Source organism: Acomys minous, assembly GCF_964271855.1.
Source record: "Acomys minous genome assembly, chromosome: 2".
Lineage (NCBI taxonomy): Eukaryota > Metazoa > Chordata > Mammalia > Rodentia > Muridae > Acomys > Acomys minous.
In genome coordinates this window covers 183,805-206,675 of record NC_140484.1, presented here as the reverse complement: position 1 = coordinate 206,675, position 22,871 = coordinate 183,805, and the positions used below count along the sequence as shown (strand labels likewise).

General features: G+C 45.5%; 2 protein-coding genes and 1 pseudogene across 4 annotated transcripts in view; 2 read left to right on the top strand and 1 right to left on the bottom strand.

Moving 5' to 3' along the window:
• GRK5 (G protein-coupled receptor kinase 5) overlaps positions 1-22,871 on the top strand; it is a 193,933-nt gene that overhangs the window by 55,931 nt on the left and 115,131 nt on the right. The gene's annotated exons all lie outside the window — the stretch shown is intronic.
• Positions 1,825-21,602, bottom strand: LOC311578780 (small ribosomal subunit protein eS27-like). Its single transcript, XM_084748827.1, has 2 exons — positions 20,785-21,602; positions 1,825-2,479 (listed from the first exon to the last, which is right to left on the bottom strand). The coding sequence occupies exon 2, from the start codon at positions 2,406-2,408 to the stop codon at positions 2,154-2,156; it is 255 nt and encodes an 84-aa protein (XP_084604953.1). The 5' UTR covers positions 2,409-2,479; positions 20,785-21,602; the 3' UTR covers positions 1,825-2,153.
• LOC311578789 (large ribosomal subunit protein uL24-like) lies at positions 4,692-5,374 on the top strand (annotated as a pseudogene). Its single transcript has one exon. The product of its transcript is annotated as a large ribosomal subunit protein uL24-like (transcript).

The window sequence follows — 22,871 nt, the reverse complement described above, 5'->3', positions numbered from 1 at the left end:
CACTAGAAGGGAGCATCAGACAGGTGTGAGCTGCTATGTGGGTACTAGGAATTGAACTCAGGACCTTCAGAAGAGCAATGAGTGCTCTTAACCACTGAATCATCTCTCCAGCCCCAAAGAAATTAGCTTTTAAAAGGAAGGAAAGGAGAAAGAGAAATTTTATTAATTTTTCTTCAGATTTTAAGAAAATGAAATATGTTATGGACTGGGAATGGTGGCTCTTATCTTTAACTTCAGAACTTAGGAGGCAGATGCAGGCACAACTTTAAGTTGGAGACCAGCCTCGTCTGCATAGTGAGTCCCAGCCAAAGTACATAGCAAGCCCTTGCCTCAAAACAAACAAACAAAACCTACCCTCAACATTTTTTAATGGATTTCTTTTTTCTTTTTTCTTTTTTTTTTTCTGAGATAGGGTCTTGCTGTGTAGCCTTGGCCTGGCCTAGACTCACTTTGCAGACCAGGCTGGCCTTGAACTCACAGGGATCTGCCTGCTTCTGCTTCCCGAGTGATGGGATTAATGGCCTGCACTGCCACACCTGGCCATTAATGGATTTCTAAAAGTGTGGGGAATACAGGTACTGTGCCCCTGATGCCTGTGGATCAATTGAACAAGCCTTTCTATACTATTTTGAATGCAGTTTGTCTCCTCAGTGGCTAGTGATCCTTCAGACAGAACCCTACTTTTGTGTCTCTGGGTTTTCATAGCATTCCCTGTCACTAAATAACCATCCCATATTTATCTGACATACTTAAGACATCTAAGACAGAAAATCAAGGACTCCTGTTTGCCTACATTCTTAGAGGAATCCAGTTAAACATGTCTCTAACCAAATAAAAGCAAACATTCTTTGATGTCTTCCTAGAAAGGAGCTCCCTAGAGAGATCTGTTTTGAGGAGCTGCTCTACCATTTTCTTTCTAGAATGTGGTGTCTGCTGCTTGCCTGCTCAGGCTCCCTCTCACATGCAGGCCTCTCTGCCCTGTTCAGACTGTTTGGTGTCCTCAGGTTGCCTGCATTTGGGTCAGGTTATTTCTTTCATTTGGGACACTCTTTAACTCCCCTCCGAGGGACTTGGAGCATGTCTAACCTTCATGACTCCTTGGGAAGGAGTTGCTCCTCCCTGCCACCCCAAGCAGATCTTTTGGGTACTGCCACTGGCCTCAATTGTCCTTACTAACCCTGAGCTTTTGGTCTGTCCCCTGCTCTTCAGGTGTGGAACACCTGCTCACTGTGGTGATGCCAACGACTGCTACCTGTACACAAGAAGCATCCCCTGTGCTGTCACCCTTTTCACAAGGAAGAATCTGGGTGTCCTCAGGTGCCTGTGTGCTAAGGCTTTCATGGTGGCCTGCTTTGATTCCCAGGGGTGGTGATTTGCCACCTCCCCTCTTGGGCTCCTGCCCATTTGGAAGCTTGCCTTTGATTGCTGCAACCCCTGATTCAGGCCATCAGGCCCCCACCATGTTGGACTGATAGAGAAGCAAGCAGTTGGTTATTGAGCTGTGTGGACAGATTCAGTGGACACTAGTGGGTTGTCTCATCAGAGCCACCTCGTGCCCAGAGCTTATTTAAGCCCATTGGTGACTCTTGCCCATAGTCCCTGTCCATCCCTAACTTGGCCCTTATCTCTTGTTTACAATATAACTACACTCTTTCCCCCCACCCCCTTAGGATCTACCTTGACCCTCAGGACCCTTTTCTCCCCAGCCAAACCTGGGTCTTACCTCTAAACCCTGAACTTCACCGGGTGGGGTGGGGGTTGAATGAGGCCCTTTCCCCTCTGGGTTCTGCTCTGTTATCCTGTATGGGAAAGGCTGGCCCAGATAGTCCTTGGGAGTTGCCTGTAGAGCCCCAGAGTCTTTGCAGAGGTCCTGGGGGGCTTTGGGATGTTTTCTGAATGACTCTCATTTGATAGCTGTGTCCTTATAGACAGTAGGACTTTGTGGGGGCATGCTTGTGTAGGATGGGCAATTTCGTAAGGCTAGACATGTTTTGAGTCCCCTCAAAGAGCGTGAGAGGCCTGACCTGCCTTTTTTTCCCTAAAGACTTGCGACACCACACCCGACTTATTTATTTATTGATTGATTTATTTATTTTTTATATCCAAAATGTGTTTATTGGGGTGTTTTCCTCCTCATCTTGAATTATGTACTTTCAGTGCTGCTTCCTCCTGAAGGAGCATCCTTCTGTCAGCCTTGCTTTTCCTCCTGTAGGCTGACAGAGAACAGTGGAGCAGCCAACACATAAGACTACCATTTGTGCATGGCTAAAGACCATGGTGATTTTATAGCAGCCTGGGCACTTCACATCTATAAAATAGGAATTGGGGCTCTGCACCAGGCACTTTTTCTTGTGTTTCCTCTTTTCCTCTTCTGGAGAGGGATGAAGGAGATCCTTTGCGAGAGGCATGTTCTCATAGGGAGGTCGTCACCGCCGGAAAGCAACTTATTTATTTTTTATACAGTGGTCTACATGTACACCTGCAGGCCAGAAGAGGATATCAGGTTATGTTATAGATGTTGTGAGCCACCATGTGGTTGCTGGGAATTGAACTCAGGACCCTTGGAAGAGCAGCCAGTGCTCTTAACCACTGAGCCATCTCTCCTGCCCAATATATTTGTGGTTTTTTAAAAAAAGATTTATTCATATTTAATGTGTGAGGGTTCTGTCTGCATGTACACCTGCAGGCCAGAAGAGGGCATCAGATCATATTTTAGATGGTTATGAGCCACCATGTGGTTGCTGGGAATTGAACTCAGGACCTTTGGAAGAGCAGCCAGTACTCTTAACCACTGAGCCATCTCTCCAGCCCTTTATACTTTTTTTGTTTTGCTTTTCTAGACAGGGTCTCTCTGTGTTAGCCTTGGCTGTCCTGGACTCGCTTTGTAGACTAGGCTGGCCTCAAACTCACAGGAATCCACCTGCCTCTGCCTCCCAAGTGCTGGGATTAAAGGTGTGTGCCACCACGCCCAGCTGCCTGACCTGCTTTTTAGTTTTTGGTGTTTTGAGTGTGTGTGTGTGTGTGTGTGTGTGTGTGTGTGTGTGTGTGTGTGTGTATGAAGTTCAGGGATAAGGCTATAATAATATAGTATTGAAAACTTTTTATTCTTTGTAGATTTTACGTCGTGCTCTCCCAGTTCCACTCATCTCCCCATTCCCCCATATCCACATCTGCCCTGCCCCTCCAAACCAAACAAATGAAAAAAATTTTTTTCACATGGAAACTGTGATGTGTCAGTTTTTCTTGTTGTTGCCCTGTGTTGAGAAGACCCTGAAACTCTAGTTATGGAGGACCAGCCCCTTCACACACTCCAGCAGTTCATCCATGGTGTAGATACTGGAGTGGACAACTCAAAGCCCTGGCTCCGGGCCTAGGTAGCAGCTGAGCTGGTCAGCCTGACAGCTCTCCTTGCTCACATCCTTGGGGCCAGCTTCCCACACTGACACCACCAGGGCTAGCTCTACTGTGCTGCTCAGGTGGTGCAGGGCCTGCTCTCCTGAGTGCTGTAGCTGGCAAGGGGTGGGTCTGGCTCACCCACTCTCATGCTTTTGGGCCAGCTCTCCTGCAGTGTCCAAGTGAGGGGTAGGGCCAGCTCTGCATCAGCCCTTGGATATCAATATGGCCCTAGGCAGCAGCCCAGCTCAGGGATGTTTGCAAGGTTTTTGGTGGTAACATGGACGTGGGCATCAACACTGACCCCCGCCCCCCATCCTCCTGGCGCTACAGGGCCACAGACCTACACGTGACCCCTAAGAGGCAGCACTGGCCAAGACCTTACCAGGCTATTTCTCACTACCCCTGAGTCTCCAGTTCTGCCTCTTTTCATTGTGCATATACCACCTGCTTCTCTTTCTTTTCCATCTCTCCACCACTTATTTATTCATCTTAATGGTGCCTGGGACCTCTGGGTATCTTCCAAGTGGTGCTGGGCAGAGGTTGTTCTGCCCCCAATATATTATTTTAAACTAGTAACTTTTACCAATTTGAAGCTTTTAAAATAAACACTACATAGTAATATAATTTATTTGAGCCACAAAGTAATGATAGGATGTTTAAGAAACCCTAATTCCTAATGGGCCCCAAGAAAGGTGGATCTGTTTTAGGACAGAAGTGTTGGCTGAACTAGCAGCCCAAATAGTTCTATTGGAGATGATACGGGATTCACACCTCTCTTTTTGCACCCTCTACCTTTTCTTCCTCCTTTTCCAGGACTTGAGGTAGAGACAAGACACCACCTGTTGCTTGTTTGATTTGCTAAGTCTTAGGAATCTTCACTCTTGCTATGTGCTATGGAGCCTTAGTCAGAAAAGGTCTACTGAAGCTGGGTATGGTAACTGCACCCTTGTAATTTAGCATTTGAAGAGTGGAGGCAGGAGGACCTTAAGTTAGCAACCAGCATGGGTTGCTTAGTTAGACTTCATCTTAAAAACAAGTGTTAAAAAATGAAGCTAGCCGGGTGTGGTGGTACATGACACCACCCAGGAGAGAGAAAGACTGGATCTCTGTGAGTTCGAGGCCAGCTTGTTATACAAAGTGAGTCCAGGACAGCCAGTGCTACACAGAGAAAACCTGTCTCGAAACCAAAAACAAACAAACAGACAAACAAAAAGTGAAGCTAAATCGGATGGAAAGATGGCATAGTAGTTAAAGAGTGAATACTATGGAACCAGAAGTCACGTGTAGCCCTGTTTCCTTTTGTGGCCATTGCTGGATCGCAGCCGCCAAAATGAAGTTCAATCCCTTAATGACTTCTGACTGCAGCAAGAACCACAAACACTATTTCAATGCACCTTCTCACATTTGGAGAAAGATCATGTCTTCCCCTCTTTCCAAAGAGCTGAGACAGAAGTATAATGTCTGGTCCATGCCCATTCGAAAGGACAAAGAAGTTCAGGTTGTCCAAGGACACCACAAGAGCCAGCAGATTGGCAAAGCGGGCCAGGTATACAGGAAAAAATATGTCATCTGCATTGAATGAGTGCAGCGAGAAAAGGCTAACGGCACAACTGTCCACGTGGGCATCCACCCCAGCAAGGTGGTCATCACCTGGCTAAAGCTGGACAAAGATCAGAAGATGATCATCCTGAAAAGTAGGAAAGGAGAAGGGCAAATACAAGGAAGGAACAACCGAGAAGCTGCAGGAGTGGAGGCCTCTCTCATACACAGCTCTCATTAAGGACTGTTTACGTAGTCCTAAAAAAAAAAAAAAGTGAATACTGCTCTTGCAGAGGACGGTAGCACAATTCCCCAAACCATAGCTAACAACTACTTATACCTCTAGCTCTTGGGGTGTGTGTGGCCTTTGTGGGCACCTGCATTCATACTCTCTCTCTCTCTCTCTCTCACTCTCTCTCTCTCTCTCTCTCTCTCTCTCTCTCTCTCTCTCTCTCTCAAAAAATAAACCAAACAGTTCCATAGCCAGGGAAGCTTCTCCTTATGGTAGAGATAGGTCAGATGCCCCCTGGGGTCTGATGTTTTGCTAATGGCTTCTATGTGATCTGGAAATCACCAAGGGCCACTGCATGCTGGAGCATGCATCTTATTTCAATATGAATTGCTCAAGTCATAGCAAACCAAAAATATGAACCTGAATATTTTTTGTTTTTTGAGACAGGGTTTCTCTATGTAGCCTTGGCTGTCCTGGAACTCTCTTTGTAGACCAGGCTGGCCTCCAACTCAGGAAGCTTCTTCTGCCTCTGCCTCCTGAGTACTGGAATTACAGATGTGCGCCACCATGCTGGGCTATGAACCTGAATCTTCAAGGTCTGGGTTGGTGATGATTCTATTAGCAAAATGTTTCAAACAACATCATTGGGATTAAATAGAGCCTGACATGGCCTACTGGGAAATGGAAACCAGGAACTGTAGCAATTACAATAATCTATGTGTTGCCAGCCCCTCCCACAAATAAGATGCTTTGATTCCCTCAAGCGCCAGTGAGGAAGGAAATTGCTGCTAGAAAGAGAAACTTGCCCAGAATCTAGGCAGCAGATAGAGTGTAGGTTTAGATCCCAAAGTTTATATTAGCTGCTGTCTATACCAGCAGAGTCTAACAGAAGTTAATGTGAATTCCTCTGAAACTGAAAAAAGTCCCAGTAGCTACATTTAAACAAACAACCCAGAAACAGCTGAAATAATTTTAATGATGCATTTTATTTGACCTAACATATGCAGATGATTATCATTTTAACACATCATCAATCTAGAACTACTGAGGTATTTTATGTTCTTTTTTTCATGCTAAGTGTTCAAAATCAGTGGGTACGTTTAGTTTTGTTTTATATGCAGAGAATTGAAACCAGGGTCACTTTCTTGCTAATACTAAGCCTGTGTTCTGCTGCTGAATCACACTCCCAAACCCTCCACTTCTAGCACCATTTTGAGTGCATGTTGACTGTTAACTGAATTTCAAGCAGTTAATGGCTGTTTGTGCTTATCGGTATCACATTACTCAATAGGTGACTCTTGACATTGCTGGTTTTTAGGAGCTAAGGGGAGCCTCAGATATAGAGCTCAGTATATGAAGAACCAGGCTCAGGGATAATATTGGAAGTGAAGTCATCAGATCCATCAATCACAGGGCCACAAGAGGGTTGCCTCTTAGGGCCTCTTAGGGCTGGGGTGACAAGAAATGTTGGTGTGGGGGTAGACAGTGAGTGGTGTTTCTTCAAACAGATACTGAATGAAAGAGGTTAAAAGGGTTGGCTAAAACATTCCAGGGCCATGTTCTCAGTTGTAAGTTGGCAGTGAGAACAGAGTTCCTGAGGGACGCCACCTTCCCCACCACACATTGTGACAGAGATCTAGAGAACCTTCAGTCCCTAGCAAGGCCCTGCCAGACATGGTTCTAGAGAGGTGGGCTGATATGGAACAGAGGGTGCATTCCATTCCGAGTCTTTGTGCTGGAAACATTGAAGTCCGAAAAAGATTTACAAGACAGCAAGTCTTTCGTGCATCTGAAGATCCAACATTAACGATGGGTGCTGGGCATAGCCGGTTGGGCCCAAGGATACCACTCCTACAACCCAGCACTGTGATGCAGATGTAAGAGGGGTGGCATGGTGGCAAGAGTCTCCGAAGGCAACAGCCCATTTTATTTTATGGCTGAATCCACAGGGCAGGAGCAGGGATCTGGGAGTTGCTGAGCACCACGGCTGGGCCTAGACAGGTTGGGATTAAGTCCATACAGTAGGCCCTGCATAGTTTTCCAGCGAGGCTTAGGCACACCAGAGTCTGTGTTTCTTTATCTGCAAAAAGGGGACACTAGTCCTTGTTTTTTTCCTTTTCAGATAGGATACACGGAAGTAGTAACAGTGGGAAGTACCCCATAAGCTCAGGAGATTATTTTTATTTTTAATAGCTTCATTGTATTTCAAGTTTATTCATTGTATAGGCTCTAGGCATGGTGGTCTTTTAGAACTTAAAAAGCTTTCATGGGGGTGAACATGTGACTTAGTAGAACGCTTTCCTGGCACAAATAAAGCTCTGTGTTCAATCTCTAGGACAGCACAAACTAGTCATAGTGATACATGTTGTGTTCTCAGCATTGAGAAGGTAGCGGTAGGAAGACCAGAAGCCCAAGCACAGCCTGGCTACATGACATCCTGTCTCACACAAAACATTTATTTTTTGATGTTTCATTGAGTAAAAGTGTGTCCTGTGCAAGCTTGGTGACCTGAATTCAACACCCAGAACCCACTTAAAGGTGGAAAGAGAGAACCAACTTCACAAATTGTGCTATGGCACCCATATGTACTCCATGGCATGTGTGCTCACACATAGACCCCCACAAACAAACAAACCAGGCACTCTATTAAACAAACAAAACTACTTTAAAAAATTGTCATGGCCTTTGGCATCATGAACACATAGTAACACCGGCTGCCTACCCAAGGCCTATACCCAAAGAAGATAAAGTAGGAGGGATCCTAGTTAACCAGCAGAAGAGGGGGCAGCATGAGTGGGAGGGAAATAAGAAAGGGTAATGGGGAATATGGGCACAGTACATTGCATACATTGATGAAGCTAAAAATAAAGGAGTACGAAGAAGGGGAGTGTATGGCAATACCACACACAATAGCCAAAATGTTGAATTAACTTAGGTGTTCATTTAAAGACGAATGGATAAAGACAAAGGCCCACATGCCTTGGAGTACTTCTCTACCATAAAAACAGTGCCACCATGCCATTTTCAGCAATGTAGATGATAACGTAAAATACAATAGCACATGATTTTGTTTCACTCATGGGTGGAAACAAAAATAGCCAATGAGAGGTGGAGAGCAAGAAATTGCTTATAAAGGTGTGGTAGGGATGCAGAGAGGTATAGCTTCTGCTGTGATATTGCTTAGGTTACCTGTCGTTGCCTGGTTTTCTTTCTTTCTTTTTTGTGATAGGGTCTTATGTAGCCCAGGTGTGGGACTTAATGTGTAGCAAGGCTGGCCTTGAATTCCTAATCTTCCTGCTTCCACCTCCCAAATGTTGGGATTTGTAGGTATGTGTTATGATGTTTGGTTTGACAACAATCAGTTGTTTTAAGAAATCCAATGGAAAGGGTTTTGAATGTTTCCAACACATAATCAACGTCACGATGCATGTTCTGATTCCTTGATCTGATCATTATACACTGTATCACGGTATTGAAATGTCGCATACCCTACAAAGATGTACACCTACATGGCAATTTCAATATATTTAAAACTTTAAAAAATAAAGGTAATAGGATGGAAGGAAGGGAAACCTCACTAACTGTCCACTAGGATGAGGAAATACCATACGAGGGATCCATTTCAAAGTGCCAGTGTTTTCTGGCTTAGAGTCTCTAACTCTGTTTTTCTTCCTGGAGAAGTTTATTACCACCCTCAGGCCTTGTTCAAATGAAAGATTATCTTTAAGATGTTTGGGACTATGGCAAGATGTTCCACACCTATGTGCATCCTACTCTGGTCCTCTGGTTTGGGTCCTCTCTCTGGGCTGGGTTGTCCACCTGGTTGGGAGTGCCCTTTCCTGTGTCTCCAGATCTCAGTGTGTTTCTGGTGCTAGGAGCTGAGTATCTGGTGTACAGTTGTCAAACCAGGGTGCCTCCTCCACCTTATGCTCGTTATTATAGTCAGCCATGTGGATCTGCTCCCTGTCCTTGGACTTTACAAAACTGTGGGGCAAAGGCATGGCTTGCCTATTGCCTCTGATGGCTCAGAACACATTGGTGGCCAGCAAGGTTGGCTGTAGAGTCTAGTAGGGCAGGGAAAGGAAAAAGTGAAGGAGCTCTGAGCATCTGATTATCAATCTATGTATATTGGGTTTGCCTGTCTGCTAATTGAACTTCCTGTTTATTTCAGGAATTGGTAAACAGTAGGTGCTTAATAATTGTGTTGATTGTTAGGAAATCTGCAAATTCTACACCCTAGTTCCCCAATGTTGGCCTGGTTGGGAGTTGTCTTAGTACTACTGTAGAGAGGTGGGTGGGCCAGACCAAGGATCATGCAGGGTCCTGCCTGAAGTGGACAGCCACCCTACTGCCTCTCACAGTGTTACTACTCTGACGACATGATGGGTTCCTCCCTGTCTGGGACAATCCATGGCCAGGCAATGTGCTGTTGTTCTCTATCCTTCTTGGCCCTCTTCAGGCGCCTGGTCTGTGCTTCTCCATCTCCTGGACACTCAAGTCCAGTCATGGGAGGAGAGTGCAGTGTTTGGGTCACTCATCCATACTTTGAGTGTGCCTTTGGCCTTTTCTTTAAACAAGGCTTTCTGTCCCCCAGCCTTCCTTTGGGTCACATTCCCAGAGAGTCTGCTGATGAGGGCCAAGGCTGTTTTTTCAGAAAGCATGCTTTCCCCCACCCCTCCTCTGACCTTAATAACCTCCCCCCAAATACTTGTATTTTTAACTTCATGAGAAAATATGGGAAGGGAACAGATTTTATTTTCAGAAACTATCATTTTTCCAAATCCTTTTTACTTATAAAAACAAGTTCTGGGGTAGAGTGAGAAGATTAAGAGTATGTATTAGTTACTTTTCTTGTTGCTATGACAAAATACCTCACAGAGCAACTTAAGGAAGGAAGGAAGGACTTATCTTGACTAACCGTTTAAGGGCACAATCCATTATGATAGGAAAGGCAGGAACTCAGGGCAGCTGGTCACATTGCATTCACAATCAGAAGCAGAGAGAAAGAGGGAGAGAGAGAAAGAGAGAGAGAGAGAGAGAGAGAGAGAGAGAGAGAGAGAGAGAGAGAGAGAGAGAGAGAGAGAGAGAAATGCTGGTACTCAGTTTGCTTCCTCCTTTTATTTAGCCCCAGACCCTAGCCCATGGGATGGTGCTCTTTCCTTTGTCTCATGTGTCTCCTGATCTCAGCCACCCACCTTTATGTAAAATCTTTTATAGGAATATCCAAGAGGAATATTTCCATAGTGATTCTAAGTCGAATGAAGTTGGCAGTGAGTATGAACAATTACGGCGTGTTTGGTTCTTATTTTGGTATTGTGGGGTTACTCAGAGCTGTGCTGTGAGTGAGTGCTCTTGTTTCTTCTTTCACTACTTTCTGCATCCTGTGTTTGTGGCTGTCTTGCTCATTGTCACGATGGAGGATTTCTGAGTACGTCTTTCCTTCCCTCCCTTCCTCTCTCCCTCCCTCCCTCATGTTCTTTCTTACGACCTACGACCCACGACTGGACTAGGCCCACAAGTGCTGGAAGAAAACATTTTGATATGCAGTGTGGAATGCTCATTGTCTTTGTATTAGGGTAGAGTGGAAGAAAGTGTGAGGACCAGAGAGGGCTGGTAACCTGGCCGTAGTTTCACTACTTGGGAAAGGCTTCCTGTGTTCTTGGCATTCTAGTACTTTTCTTCACGGCCTCCTTGAAGGCTGTTTCAGCACCAACCCCTTTGGCATGACCCAGACAGTCTAGGTATGCTTCTTTTTGTTCTCCATCCTTGCAGCCTGCTTCCTGGTTAGCTGTCTTAGGGCCTGGGGTCGGCTTGTGCTTAGCATTTAACACTGGAAGCTTAGCAGGGGTTGTGGATGAAGAATGACGTCAGACAGTTTGTGCTTAACAGAGGAGGGGGATTAGTGGGAGTCAGCTTCCCCACTCTAGCTGTCCCTGTGGTTGGTGTCTCCCTTCAGTGTCTTCTGTCCCTGTCCCATGTCTTCTTTGGTCTTGGCTCATGCCTTTCCCACTCATTCTTGGGGTTGTCTTCAAGGAACCCTCTTCACGGGGCTTGCTAGTACCCTGGCAGAATCTCCCTAGATTTTGTCAGTTGTCATCCCAGCTCTAGTGGGTTTTATAGGCTTTTTTTGGGACTTGGTCATCATTTTCTTGTTTGCCATTTGCACTGAGTCTTTCTGGGGTGGGCCACTTCCCTCCCTCTGTTCCTAGCAGTGAGAGTGAGGTGGATCCCTAAAGGAGCCCAGGGTAGAAGGGAGGAAAGGCAAAGGTACCTAGCCACAGCAATCAGCTTTGCAGGAGGTTGATATTTGGGTTGGTTTTTGAAAAATGAGTAGACCTTAAGTTGGTTTTAGATGGGAGCAGAGGACCAAAGGACCAAAGTGGTGGGAATGCCTTGTCTGGCTTTGGGCATATGGGAGCTATGCAGCTGGGCTGCAGCTAGGCACCACTTTGCCTCCATGACTTTCCAGTTTTTCTTTTCATTTTTGGAAGCTGGCATTAGAGACACAGAAAGGTTCTTGGAGATTCTGCAGTATCACCAACATATCCAGAAGCTCAGTGAAGTCCACCTTTTAGTGACAGCAGGATTATGTTCTGTGTAGCATCTGCACAGTCAGTATCAGGACACACAGGAAGCAGTTGCCTGCTCAGGGCATGCCCCCTTCTCCTTGGCCTCATCACGTCACCCGGTATCTTGGCTTCAAGACTTACTCAACACCTCATTGTCTTTAGGTTAGTAGCTGCTTGAGAATCTTTTAGAGAATTTTAAAACACAAAAATAAAATACTGCCCTAAACCTACTCCCTACTCTTAGGGGAAAATATTTTGAGTGTGTGCATAAACTCTTGGTCTGCTATTTGTTGGATAGGCTGGGGTCAAGAGTGCTGTTCTCAGGTGGTCTTGGTGTTATGCTTGGCAGGCATCTTTTGATCGCTTGGCCCCGGGTGTCTCTGAGTTCCTTGTTACTAGAGTTGTTAGAACCTAGTTAGAACCTTGGTCCCAACAGCCTTAAAAGGCAGACTCTCCGTTTGCCCTCTATGAGGACATTAAAGAGACAAGCCATAATAAAAAGCAGAGAAAGGCGATTTACTCAGTTCAGCCACCCTGGGACAATGAAGGAGGAGGTCCAGTGACCCCTTAAGTCCATCTTCAGGCTCTTGACATGAGGTATAGGTTTAGAGGGCGAAAGGTATGTCTAACTGTCCTGGTCAAGGTGTGGTCTGCTCATCACTGCCCCTTCATTATCTGGCTCTAGTCTGCCTTGCAAGATGGTCTGACAAATTGTCAGAACTGTGTGAAATCTCTTTCTGGGAAACAAGCCTCCCCCTACAGCTGGTACTAGGGTTCCAGGCTTTTCCTCTTCTGGAATAAGATTTTAATCCTTAGGCACCATTATCTTCATAGTCTGATAAACAAAGATGGGGCACAGTGTCTTTTTAGAAAATTCTCATTTCTCTCAAGATGGCACCTCTTAGGCCAGGCTCTGCTCTGGAGCCCAGGTTAGCACCTCTTTTCACTTACTGGAAGTCTCATGGGCGAGGGGAAGCCTATTATATAGTAGAAGAAATTAAGTCCCGAAGAAGTCATGTTCAGTGTTCAAGATGGTGACATTGTGTAGCCGTCTCTTTCAGTCTTACTTTAACCTTGTGCATCCCCTGTGCATGGATGTAGTTTTATGTCCCATTTATCAGATGAGAAAGTAGAAGTCAGAAATACACCCATTTTGCACCGAGGCTAAGATTTTCACTTTTATTCTGGGTCTCTTCTCCCTCTTCCCACTTATTTCTGTTTCCATCCCTTCCCTCATGGAATGTAATTCAGGGCCTTGCGTATGCCAGGTGAGTGTTGTTTCTTACTGAGTTGTCACCCAGCCCTAGGTTCCTGTCCCGATCAGATTAGAGGCTGTATGTTCCCTGCACACTGCCTATTTCATTGACTGATACATGCTAGGCTTGCCCTGAGGTACTTGTAAAAACTTGAACCTTGGAAGGTTTGCATTCAACAGTGGCATAGTGATGGGTTCCTACCAAACATATACTACATGTTCTCTGATGTTTTCCAGCTACCCTGTCTTCCTCTCATCCTCTTGGCATAATACCCACTCAGCTGCCAACTGTATGACCATGGGTATTGTGGGCTAGTGTCAGGTGCCAGGGACAAGGTGTCAGGAGAATCTGCTTTTTTCTGGATCCCGCCTCCTTGCTGCCAGGACAGGTTGGTGTTGGTGTTAGATGGGAGTGTGTAATGGCCTGGAAGCTGGACAGTATGTCTTCTGTCTAGAGGAGCAATCAGTTCCAGAGGGGTGAGTGTGTGCGTGACACTCATTAGCACTCTGCAGGGCAGCAAACCAGAGAGGGGTTGGAGCAATACTCTATTGTTACATTAAACCTGAAATAGACGAGAGATGGAGGGGTGCATGTGAATCTGTTACGGTCTAATGGTGACAAGAGCACTCTGTCTTTTCAGAGGCTTGACAACCACCTGCTAATCCCTAGGGTCTGGAAGCTGTGAGTACCCAGTCTTACCTCTGAAGGTAAAGCTGGGGAGCCACTGAAAGCAGAGGATTGCTATTCCTCTTGCTCTTAGCTTGGGTGCAGGGTAGGACATTTGCTCTTGACACTTCCTGGGAGTGGGAAAGGGCAGCTGGGCCTGAGTGTCTATGTGTCGTGCCACAAAAGCCCTAGGTTTGAATCCTAGCTTTGCCCTTAGGTACATTTTATCTTTTGTCTTTCTCTAAGTCTTTGTTTTTTTGTTTTTGTTTTTGTTTTTTTGCAAATTGAGTCCATGCCTGTTTTGGATGGTTGGATGGATCTAGGAGATGCTCTTAGATTCAAGGCCTGAATACCCCTCCTCCCTACTGGACTAGGAATTGGGGGATGGGGCTGCATTGGAAGGAGGCTCTTGAAGGTGAGGGGTATGGGAATTGTTCTTTTTGGCCTCAAGTGGGAAACTCATTTATTTCCAGCCCAAAATTCAGGCTCTGTTCTCTTGACACTCTTATTCTTTGGAAAAGGCCAAGACTCACAGGTAGAACACCAAATGAGAGCAACAGAGGAGCTGGGTTCCAGATCTGACAAGGGCTTAGCTGTCACTTTAGCTTACAGGGCTAGGGTTACAGTTGGATGGGTAGGGAGAAGCTTAGAGAAGTTTTAGGAGTTTTCAGAATGTAGGTTGGGGATGGACGAACTGTGGCCCTCAGGCTGGATCTGGCCCAAACCCCTGATTTTAAAAATAAAGTTTTATTTTGGCATACAGCTGTTTATATTTGTTTGTGCATTGTCTGTTGTTGTTTTCTACAGCAATAGAGGTGAGTCATTTTGACAGAGACTCTTTGATCTATAGATGCCCTTTACAAAAAGTTTGATAACCCTTGATTTGGACCATAATCCTCATAAGGACAGAGAACTTGAGGCTGGGGAAGTAGTTCAGTTGGTATAGTATTCACCTAGCATACACGAAGCCCTGGGTTCAGTGCTCAAAATGACATTACATGGGCCTGGTGGTACATGCCTGTACCCAGCACTAAGGAAGTAGAGGTGGGAGGATCAGAAGTTCAAAGTTATCCTTCAACTACATAGCAAAATTGAGCTATATAGATCCATGGGCTATATGAGATCTGATTGAGAAGAAGAGGAAGAAGATAACCACAACAGAGAACATATCTCATTTATATGGTCCTAGACTCAGCTCTAGGCTGGACACAGTGGACTCCAGAGATAACAGTTGAATAAAACAGCAGAAAAACCTGTCAGGATGATTTGGGCTTTAAAGAGCAGAGCTGGACTACAAGTGATAGAAATAGTAACAAGTGCTAATCATCTCGTTCCGTAACAGTGTAGACCTGCGTGATCCCAGGACCAGTTCAGCAGTGCTACCCAGGACTAGGCTCTTCCCATCTCTCCCCAGAAGTATCTTCATCGCATTGACTTGGTCTTTAGATGCCTTTTTCTGTCTCAAAATGGCCACCAGTTCCCGGCATTATATCCATTCCTACTTGATGTCCAGCTGGGGAAGGGTTACTTTCTCTTCTGTTTTTTTTTTTTTTTATGAGGAATCATCCCACTGGCTCTATATGTAAGGATGAAAGGCAGATGAGTCTTTAGTTTTCAGTGTGTACACAAAGCCCCTCAGCAGCCAGAGGAGATAGGCAGGTCTCTTCCTCATCATTGGTGGGTGGCAGAAGAGCCTTTTTTGGGAGAGAACCCAGGACGACCCATCTCAGGTCAGTCACCAAAGAGACCATGGAAAATCACTGATTCTGTCAGCTGATGAAACACAGTTCTCATGTCTAGCTGATTCTGCTGAGCTTCCTTCAGAGGCTTGATATCGTGTTTTTCTGACCCAGCTTACTGGCTCACCCCTCATCCTGTTGGCTTTCCGAACAACCCTTTGTAGCAGGCAGCTAGAGTTCCGAGAAGTGAAATGACTGTGAGTGTGGGTGTAGGGCCACTCCATGATGCTTCTGCCTCATAAAAGGAAACACACCTGTGTTGTGGGCAATCTCCTGACCTGCAAAAACTGGATTTTCTGTTGGTATCTCGTGACCATGTTTTCAGCCAAAGTAGGAACAGCAAGACAAATGCAAGTCACCTGGTCCTTGTGTGGACTGGGTGTGGTACAGCCTTCTAAGGGAGTCTTCTAGACAGTGACAGGGGTCCCAGGGGGACTTCAAGAGTCTATAGGGCTCATTCCTCTTGCATGCTTTATGGTACTTCTATGGACCCTGCTGTAGACTTGGAAGTAGAAGCTGCCACGGGAGACCTCATTCTTCCTTGTGTGTCACTGTTTGTTTGAAAGATTTATTTTATTTTTTAATCATGTATATATTGTATATTTGTGTGTGAGTCTGTGCACATGAGTGTAGTTACCTTCATCTCAGTAGAGAGTGTCAGAGCCTTTGGAGCTGGAGTTACAAGCCCTGGTAACTCACCTGATATGGGTGCTGGGAACAGAACTCAGGTCTGTTATGTATTCTTAATACAAAGCCATTTCTCAGCTCCTTGTGTGTCATTTTAAAGACACAGCAAGAAGGTTAAATGCTATCATGGTGGCAGAGAACAGAACAGAACATCTAGAAAGTGCCTAGCTAACATTAGGGTACTATTTATTCCACATGTTGTCATTACCACTGCCATCCCAGTGACATTGGGAGGAGCCTGGTAGCTGACAACAGCATGAGGGTTCTGGCTTCTTCCCTTTGCAAGAGGGTAAGCATCTATCTCTTGTGACCCACAGTCTGCTCTGATGACAGGCTTCCTGGTTGAGCCTACAGGAGCATCTCCTTCTGACTGCTTGCCCTCTCCACAGCATTTGAAGGTGACAGGCTGTCTGCATGAAACCTGCCTATTTCCTAGGGCCCCTTACATGGCTAGTGGTTTTTTTTTTCTTTCTCAGATTTTTGCAGCCCTGGGCTTAGCTTCTCTTCTGTAGCATTGCAGGAGATACCTGCCGCTTACATGTATTGAGCACTTACTATGTGTGCATGCTATGGGGAATACTGCATCTATCTTGTTTAGCTTCTCAATGCAGCCAAGGACAATACTTTTGGTACTTGGCAGATGGCAGGTATAATTTGAGAGGGCTGGATAAGGCAAGGTGTTCTTGTCTCTGGGAGCCAGCAGCTAATGGGAATTAACCAATATAAAGGGACGCCAAGGGAGAGCTGGGGCTTCTTATCTAGTCCCACCTTGTAGGCAGAGAGAAGGGCCTGTCCTACGCGATGTGCAGCTGTCCACCTCCAGCCTACACTTAGACAACTGTATGAATATCCTTAGCTTTGCCTGTGTCACAGGCTTCCTGAATTTAGCATTGACTCACTTTTTCTTTCTTTTCCCTCCCTCCCTCCCTCTCTCCCTCCCTTCCTTCCTTCCTTCCTAAGGGTATATAGTACACGTGCGTGTGTGTGTGTGTGTGTGTGTGTGTGTGTGTGTGTGTGTGTATGTGTATGAAAGAGAGAGAGAGAGAGAGGAGAAGAGAGAGAGCACATGTGCACTCACTTTCACATGTGGAGGCAAGAAAGCAATATCATATGTCTTCCTCTATTGTTCACCACCTAATTAATTAACTAATTAACTAATTCGATCTCTCACTGAATGCAAAGCTCTCCATTTTGGCTGGTTAACAAACTTACATGATTCACCTGTGTCTATACCCCCAGCAGTGGGGTGACAGCTGTACATTACCATGCCTGCCTTTATGTGGGTGTTGGGATCTGAACTCGGGTCTTTAGGCTTGCATATTAAACGCTTTACCCACTGAATCATTTCCAAGGCCTAAACTTAGCATTTTTGATGCAGTTTGGGTTTTGTTCTCTGTACATTTGCTCTTCTTCATTAGGTCTTCACAAATAGCCTGGAGTCTTCAAACCCTGTTACCCAGACCACTTAGTCCTGCTCCCTCAGGGTGCCTCTAGAAACTGGTTTACTGCTCTGCCATGGTCCCAGACCTTTGCTTTCTGCACCCCCTTGTTACCACTTTTTTGGGGTAAGTGAGACATGGTCTTTCTATGTAACTCTGCCTATCCTAAAACTTGCTATTAGACCAGGCTTGCCTCAAATTCACAACAATCCACCTGCCTTTGCCTCCTGAGTGGTAGGATTGAAGGCGTGTGTCACCACATCCTGGATCCTTACCACTTTTTGAGCTACACTGTATTCAGTCACACTCAGGGTTATGGAATTCTTGCACATGCTGTTCCCTCTGCTGGGCCTCTTGCCCCAGCCACTCTCCTTATCCTGGCACACACCTTTCCTGACTCTCGTGGACACTGCATTCCCAGAGCCTGATCTCCCTGATGCTAGCATGCCTGCCCCCAATCCCCCCAACCCAGAACATAAGGACTGGGCTGTGTCTCCCTTCTTAGTATCAGTGCCTGGAATACGTATTTACTGACCAAAGGAATGAGTGGATGACTATCAGAGCACCTTTCTGATAGAGGCCAGGGAATGCAGAAGTTGCATGGGTGTCTGTTAGCAGCCCCTGTTCTCAAGAAACTCTAAGTGTGTAACAGAGAAAATATGTGTGTGGTAGTGTGGCAGCATGTGTATGTGTGGGTTTGTGCCTGTGTGTATGTATACATGTGTGAGTTGAGGATGTGATATGCTATAAGGCAGTTAAGGCCCCTGAACCTTTCCTTATCCACATTCGCATGCCTATTGGTGCTATCCTTTTAGGTAGTCCTATTGGTGAGACTTCATGGATGTAGCATCTGACATTCTTGGGAGACACAATCTTACAGCAAAACCCCTGCTCCTCTGTCTCTTAGCCCCCCCCCCTTTGAGGCTACTTTTTATGGTTTTTTTATTGGTCTATAGCCTCATTAATAGCTTGATTATATGTTATTTCTGTGATCTACAGACCTATTGTAACCCTTTAGAGAGAAAGTTCATTGACCCCTTGAGCCACAGTAGAGTCCTTAGGTGGGAGCACACTCAGGAAGTCGAGGACGGTGAGAAGAGGGTGCTGGAGTGGAGTGAGTACCTACAAAGGGTGAGGTCTGAGAAGTGGTGAGGTACCCTGTATAGTACCTGCCGGACTCTGTGACATCTCTGGCAGTATTGGGACTGATCTAGACACAATGATGATGGAATGTGTTTGGGTTCATGGTAAGGCAAGCTTGAAGTAGGGAATTGGTTGGATAAACTTAGGATCAGAATATTTAATTTGAGACCTAATGTTTGCCTCATATTAGCTCTGAGTCCTCAATTCTGCTCTAATAAACAGCTTGAATAAATAGTGATGAAAATGTAAATGTGATAGTGAAGAGAATGTGAGGATGATGATGGTGATGATGATGATAATGGCGACCATTGTGATGAAGGTAATAGTGGTAGTGATGGTGATGATGGTGGGAAGGGATGGTGGTAGTGGTGGAGGTGGTGATGTTGGGGATGGTTGTGATGGAGATGATGTTACTGCTAGTTGAGGGGGATGCTGGTGATAATGGAGGTAGTAATGATGAGCATAGCTATGATGGAGATAGAGGTGATGCTGGCTGCCACATTGAATGGCACCTTTGTTGTGCCAGGTACTTTGAACTTGAGGTGCTGGTTCTCAACACAACCGTGCGAAGTGGTAACAGCAGTGTAGAAAAAAAAAAACCAAAACACTGAGTGACTTAACAGTGGTACACCCAGCACAGTGGCACCATTTATTTTGTGGGATAGCTGATGTGTGATAGTGTGACTAGCACCAGGGATTTGTGTATATATTTTGAGTCTCACGAGTCATTATTCCGGGAGCTTAGGGCCTGGAGGGAAACCACTACAACTGTCTTTCGGTAAGTGTTTCCTGGGAGGCCATCCTCAGCTTTGCATCTCTTCTAAGTTGTGCCAGAATCTTTTCTCGGGCTCATTGTGCTGGTGCTGAGGAGGGCTGCCTCTTTGTCCCCATGGTGACCAGTAACCAGGCCTTGTGTTAGTTTTGGTTTTTCTAATTTGAGGTTGTGGGATCCCCTGGTTGTGGTTGAGATTTTTCTGCCCTGGAAACACCAACTGTGGTGTGGCTATGAGGTGGGGCCTAGCAATGCTGGAACCTGTTACAGACCACAGATTCCACATGCCCTGGCCGGTACACCATGCCTCTTCAGGCTCGGTTCTTCTAGCTGGAAACTGCGGCACCATGGAATTTTCTGGTATTAGAACTGTGTGTCTTTGTCTCATCTCATCCAGTCCTGCAGAAGCAAGGACTGCTGGGAGGCCTGGTCCCACCACTGCTTCTGCCTGTTCATTGAGATCTTCTGTTACAACAGAACCCTCTGATAAAAATGCAAGTAAAAAAGCAAAGTACTTTCAAATGTACATGCAGATAGAACATTCATATAAATAAATAAATCTTAAAAAGGTAAAATACTAGACAGACCAGTTGGCTTAGAAATAGTCTGCTCTGTCTGTAGCTACTCTGACTTCTCGACCCACCTGCCCCATCCCTGTCTTGCTGAGTTTTGTCAGACTGCTCCCTGGCCTGATTCTTGATATATCAGAGTATTAAGAATATCAATGGAGTGTGAATGACTTAATTTTATCTGACCTGAAGCCCTTCCTGAGTCTCTAAGCTGGCTCTTCCAGGTACCCAGGGTTGGGCCTTGCCATCTGATACAGTTGGTGGTGGGGTTAGGCTTTGAAATGAATGAAATGCTCTGTCTCCCTGGACCTTTCTATTTTCTTATCCTGCCCATCTCTGGAGTTGTATGCCCAGCTGGGAAAGCCCCAGACACTCAGACACCAAGATGGTGGTGGTGTGAATGATAATAGCCCCCATAGACTCATAAGTTTGACTCTTGGTCCCCAATTGGTGGAAATGTTTGGGAAGAATTAGGAGGTGTGGTCTTGTTGGACTTGAAACATTCCTAATGTGCTTTCTCTGCCTCATGCTTGTGGATCAAGATGTGAGCTCTCAGCTGTTCCTCTTACCATGCTTTTGCTCTGCCATTATGGACTTTAACCCCCTGAAACTAAGCCAAGTTAAATGCCTTCTTTTATATCCTCCTTTGGTCATGGTGTTTTATCATAGCAATAGAAAAGTAAGTAAGACAAAGGCCATGGCTCCTAAAGGCTCCTGGTAGTCATTGCCCAAAGGAGAATGGACTTTAGCTACCCAGAGCCCATGGTTTATACTTACTTAGGAGACTGGTTCATGATTGCCTTTGGCAGCTCCTTTTGTGAAGGTTTCTTCTAAATACGTCCATTTGGTGTATGGGTAGCTAAGTCCTGAGAACTCATCTAAGTGGAAAGAACTAAGCAGAGTCTAGCCACACACACTTTTCAGGCAGCACTGTAGCGTTGCTGTCTAGGTGTTGGCTGAGAGCAGGTAGGTCATTGGCCTTTTGTGCCTGTAAATACAATGGAGTTATCTATGACACAGTAGTTAGGACATGTCATTTACCTCTTAGGACATGGCCAGAATGTTTTGAGAACATCTCTGATATGCTCATCTCTGATGAGCAGATAGAAGGGCTCAGCATGATGAGAATGTATAACAAACTTGATTCCTTGCATAGGCATAGCTTAGACCTTACCAAATGATAAGCCTTTCATTTGTGTGTAGGGCCCTGCCAGGAAGTCTTGGGTCTGTGTACACTGGATCTCTATCAACAGTATTCCAAACAACCCTAGAGGATGATCTGATGGTTCTGTGGCTCTCCCATGTCACCTCTTGTCATACTTGCCACCACTGGTACTTTTGTTCAAACTTGCTTGCATGGAACCTATCAGACTGTTGTAGATGCCAGGCAAGACCATGATGCATGGCCTCAAGAGAGAAGTTGGGCCAGTCAGTCAGATTTGTTCCTCAGAGACATTATAGCCATGACAGGAAGACAGAGAGCTGGTGAAAGGTTGTGAGAACTTTTTGGATTTAATAGTTGCCGAGTATCATGTGATACAAGGCAAGCAAGACACAGAAAAATGGTACTGTTATCATGACAAGCCACAAGCCTGATCACCAAATTTTGGAACTGGAATATTTTCAGTAGACACGTTCAAACTCCTGTATGTTTCTACAGCATGTGGGCTTGAGGGATGGCTCAGTGGTTAAGAGCACTGTCTGCTCTTCCAGAAGTCCTAAATTCAACTCCCAGCAACTACATGCTGGTTCACAACCATCTATAATATGATCTGATGCCCTCTTCTGGCATGCAGGTGTACATGCAGATACAACACCCATATACTTAAAAAAAAAAGAAAAAGAAGTAGGCAGGATGATGAGAAATCAGAGAATAGGAAGTTTCTAGGAAGTGCAAGTGGTTATTCCATATCCCTGGTACTGCTTAAGAGCTATTCCTCAGTCTCACAAGCCTCTGGCCCCACTGATGTCAGCAATGGAAACATGAGTGTCTGACCACATCTTTGGGCTCTGCTCTAAGAAGTGCTGTGATACAGAAGAAGAGCAAATGAGAGTTCCTTTCCACAACACTTTCCTCAGCTTCCCCTTTCACTCATTTCTTAAAGAGAGGAAATAAACTTTAGCCTGAGTAAATCACCTGAGCCTTTGCTGGAGTTGTAACACACATCATTTATGACTTGAGGGTCTTTCCTTTTCATGACTTGGTTTCCCCATCAGCAAAATGGATTAAATAGCTGGGATCTATCACTAGGGTTATATAAAGAGGGTGGGTTCACATTACCATGTTTCCTGTCCCCGAGTGTGTAAGAAACACATTTCTTTAACTTCTAAATCAAATAGCTGGGTGAGATGGCACAATCATTCAGGAAGCAGAGAGAAAACCCATCTCTGAAAGTTCAAGGCCAACTGATACAGAGTTACAGGCCAGCTAGGGCTACATAGTGAGGCTCTGTCTAAAAGGAAAAATAACTAAAGAAAGGAAAAGAGTCAGAAAGGGTGGCTGCTATTACTTAGCAGGTCCTGTATTGTATTCTCTGCTGAGGCATGCCTTCCCATTGAAGGTTTCATGCCTTTGTTGGCTCCTTCCTTCCTCCTGCCACTCAGAGGAAGAGGAGATTATTACTTGGTAGCTGAGAAAGCAGAAGCAAGAAGGTGATATTTGATAAGCAGTGTCTCAAGAGACTGGGCTGGAAGGACCTGGCAGGAAATTGAAGCTCCTAGGTTCAGAGACACACATACTTTCTTAGTGTCCCCCTCCTCCAGGCTTTGCCCTGTCCTCTTTCCCATTCAAGCTTAAGGCCTATCCCATTGGACCGTTGGGGCCTTTCCTAGAGCCATGAACAAGCAAAGTTCAGCTGGCACCT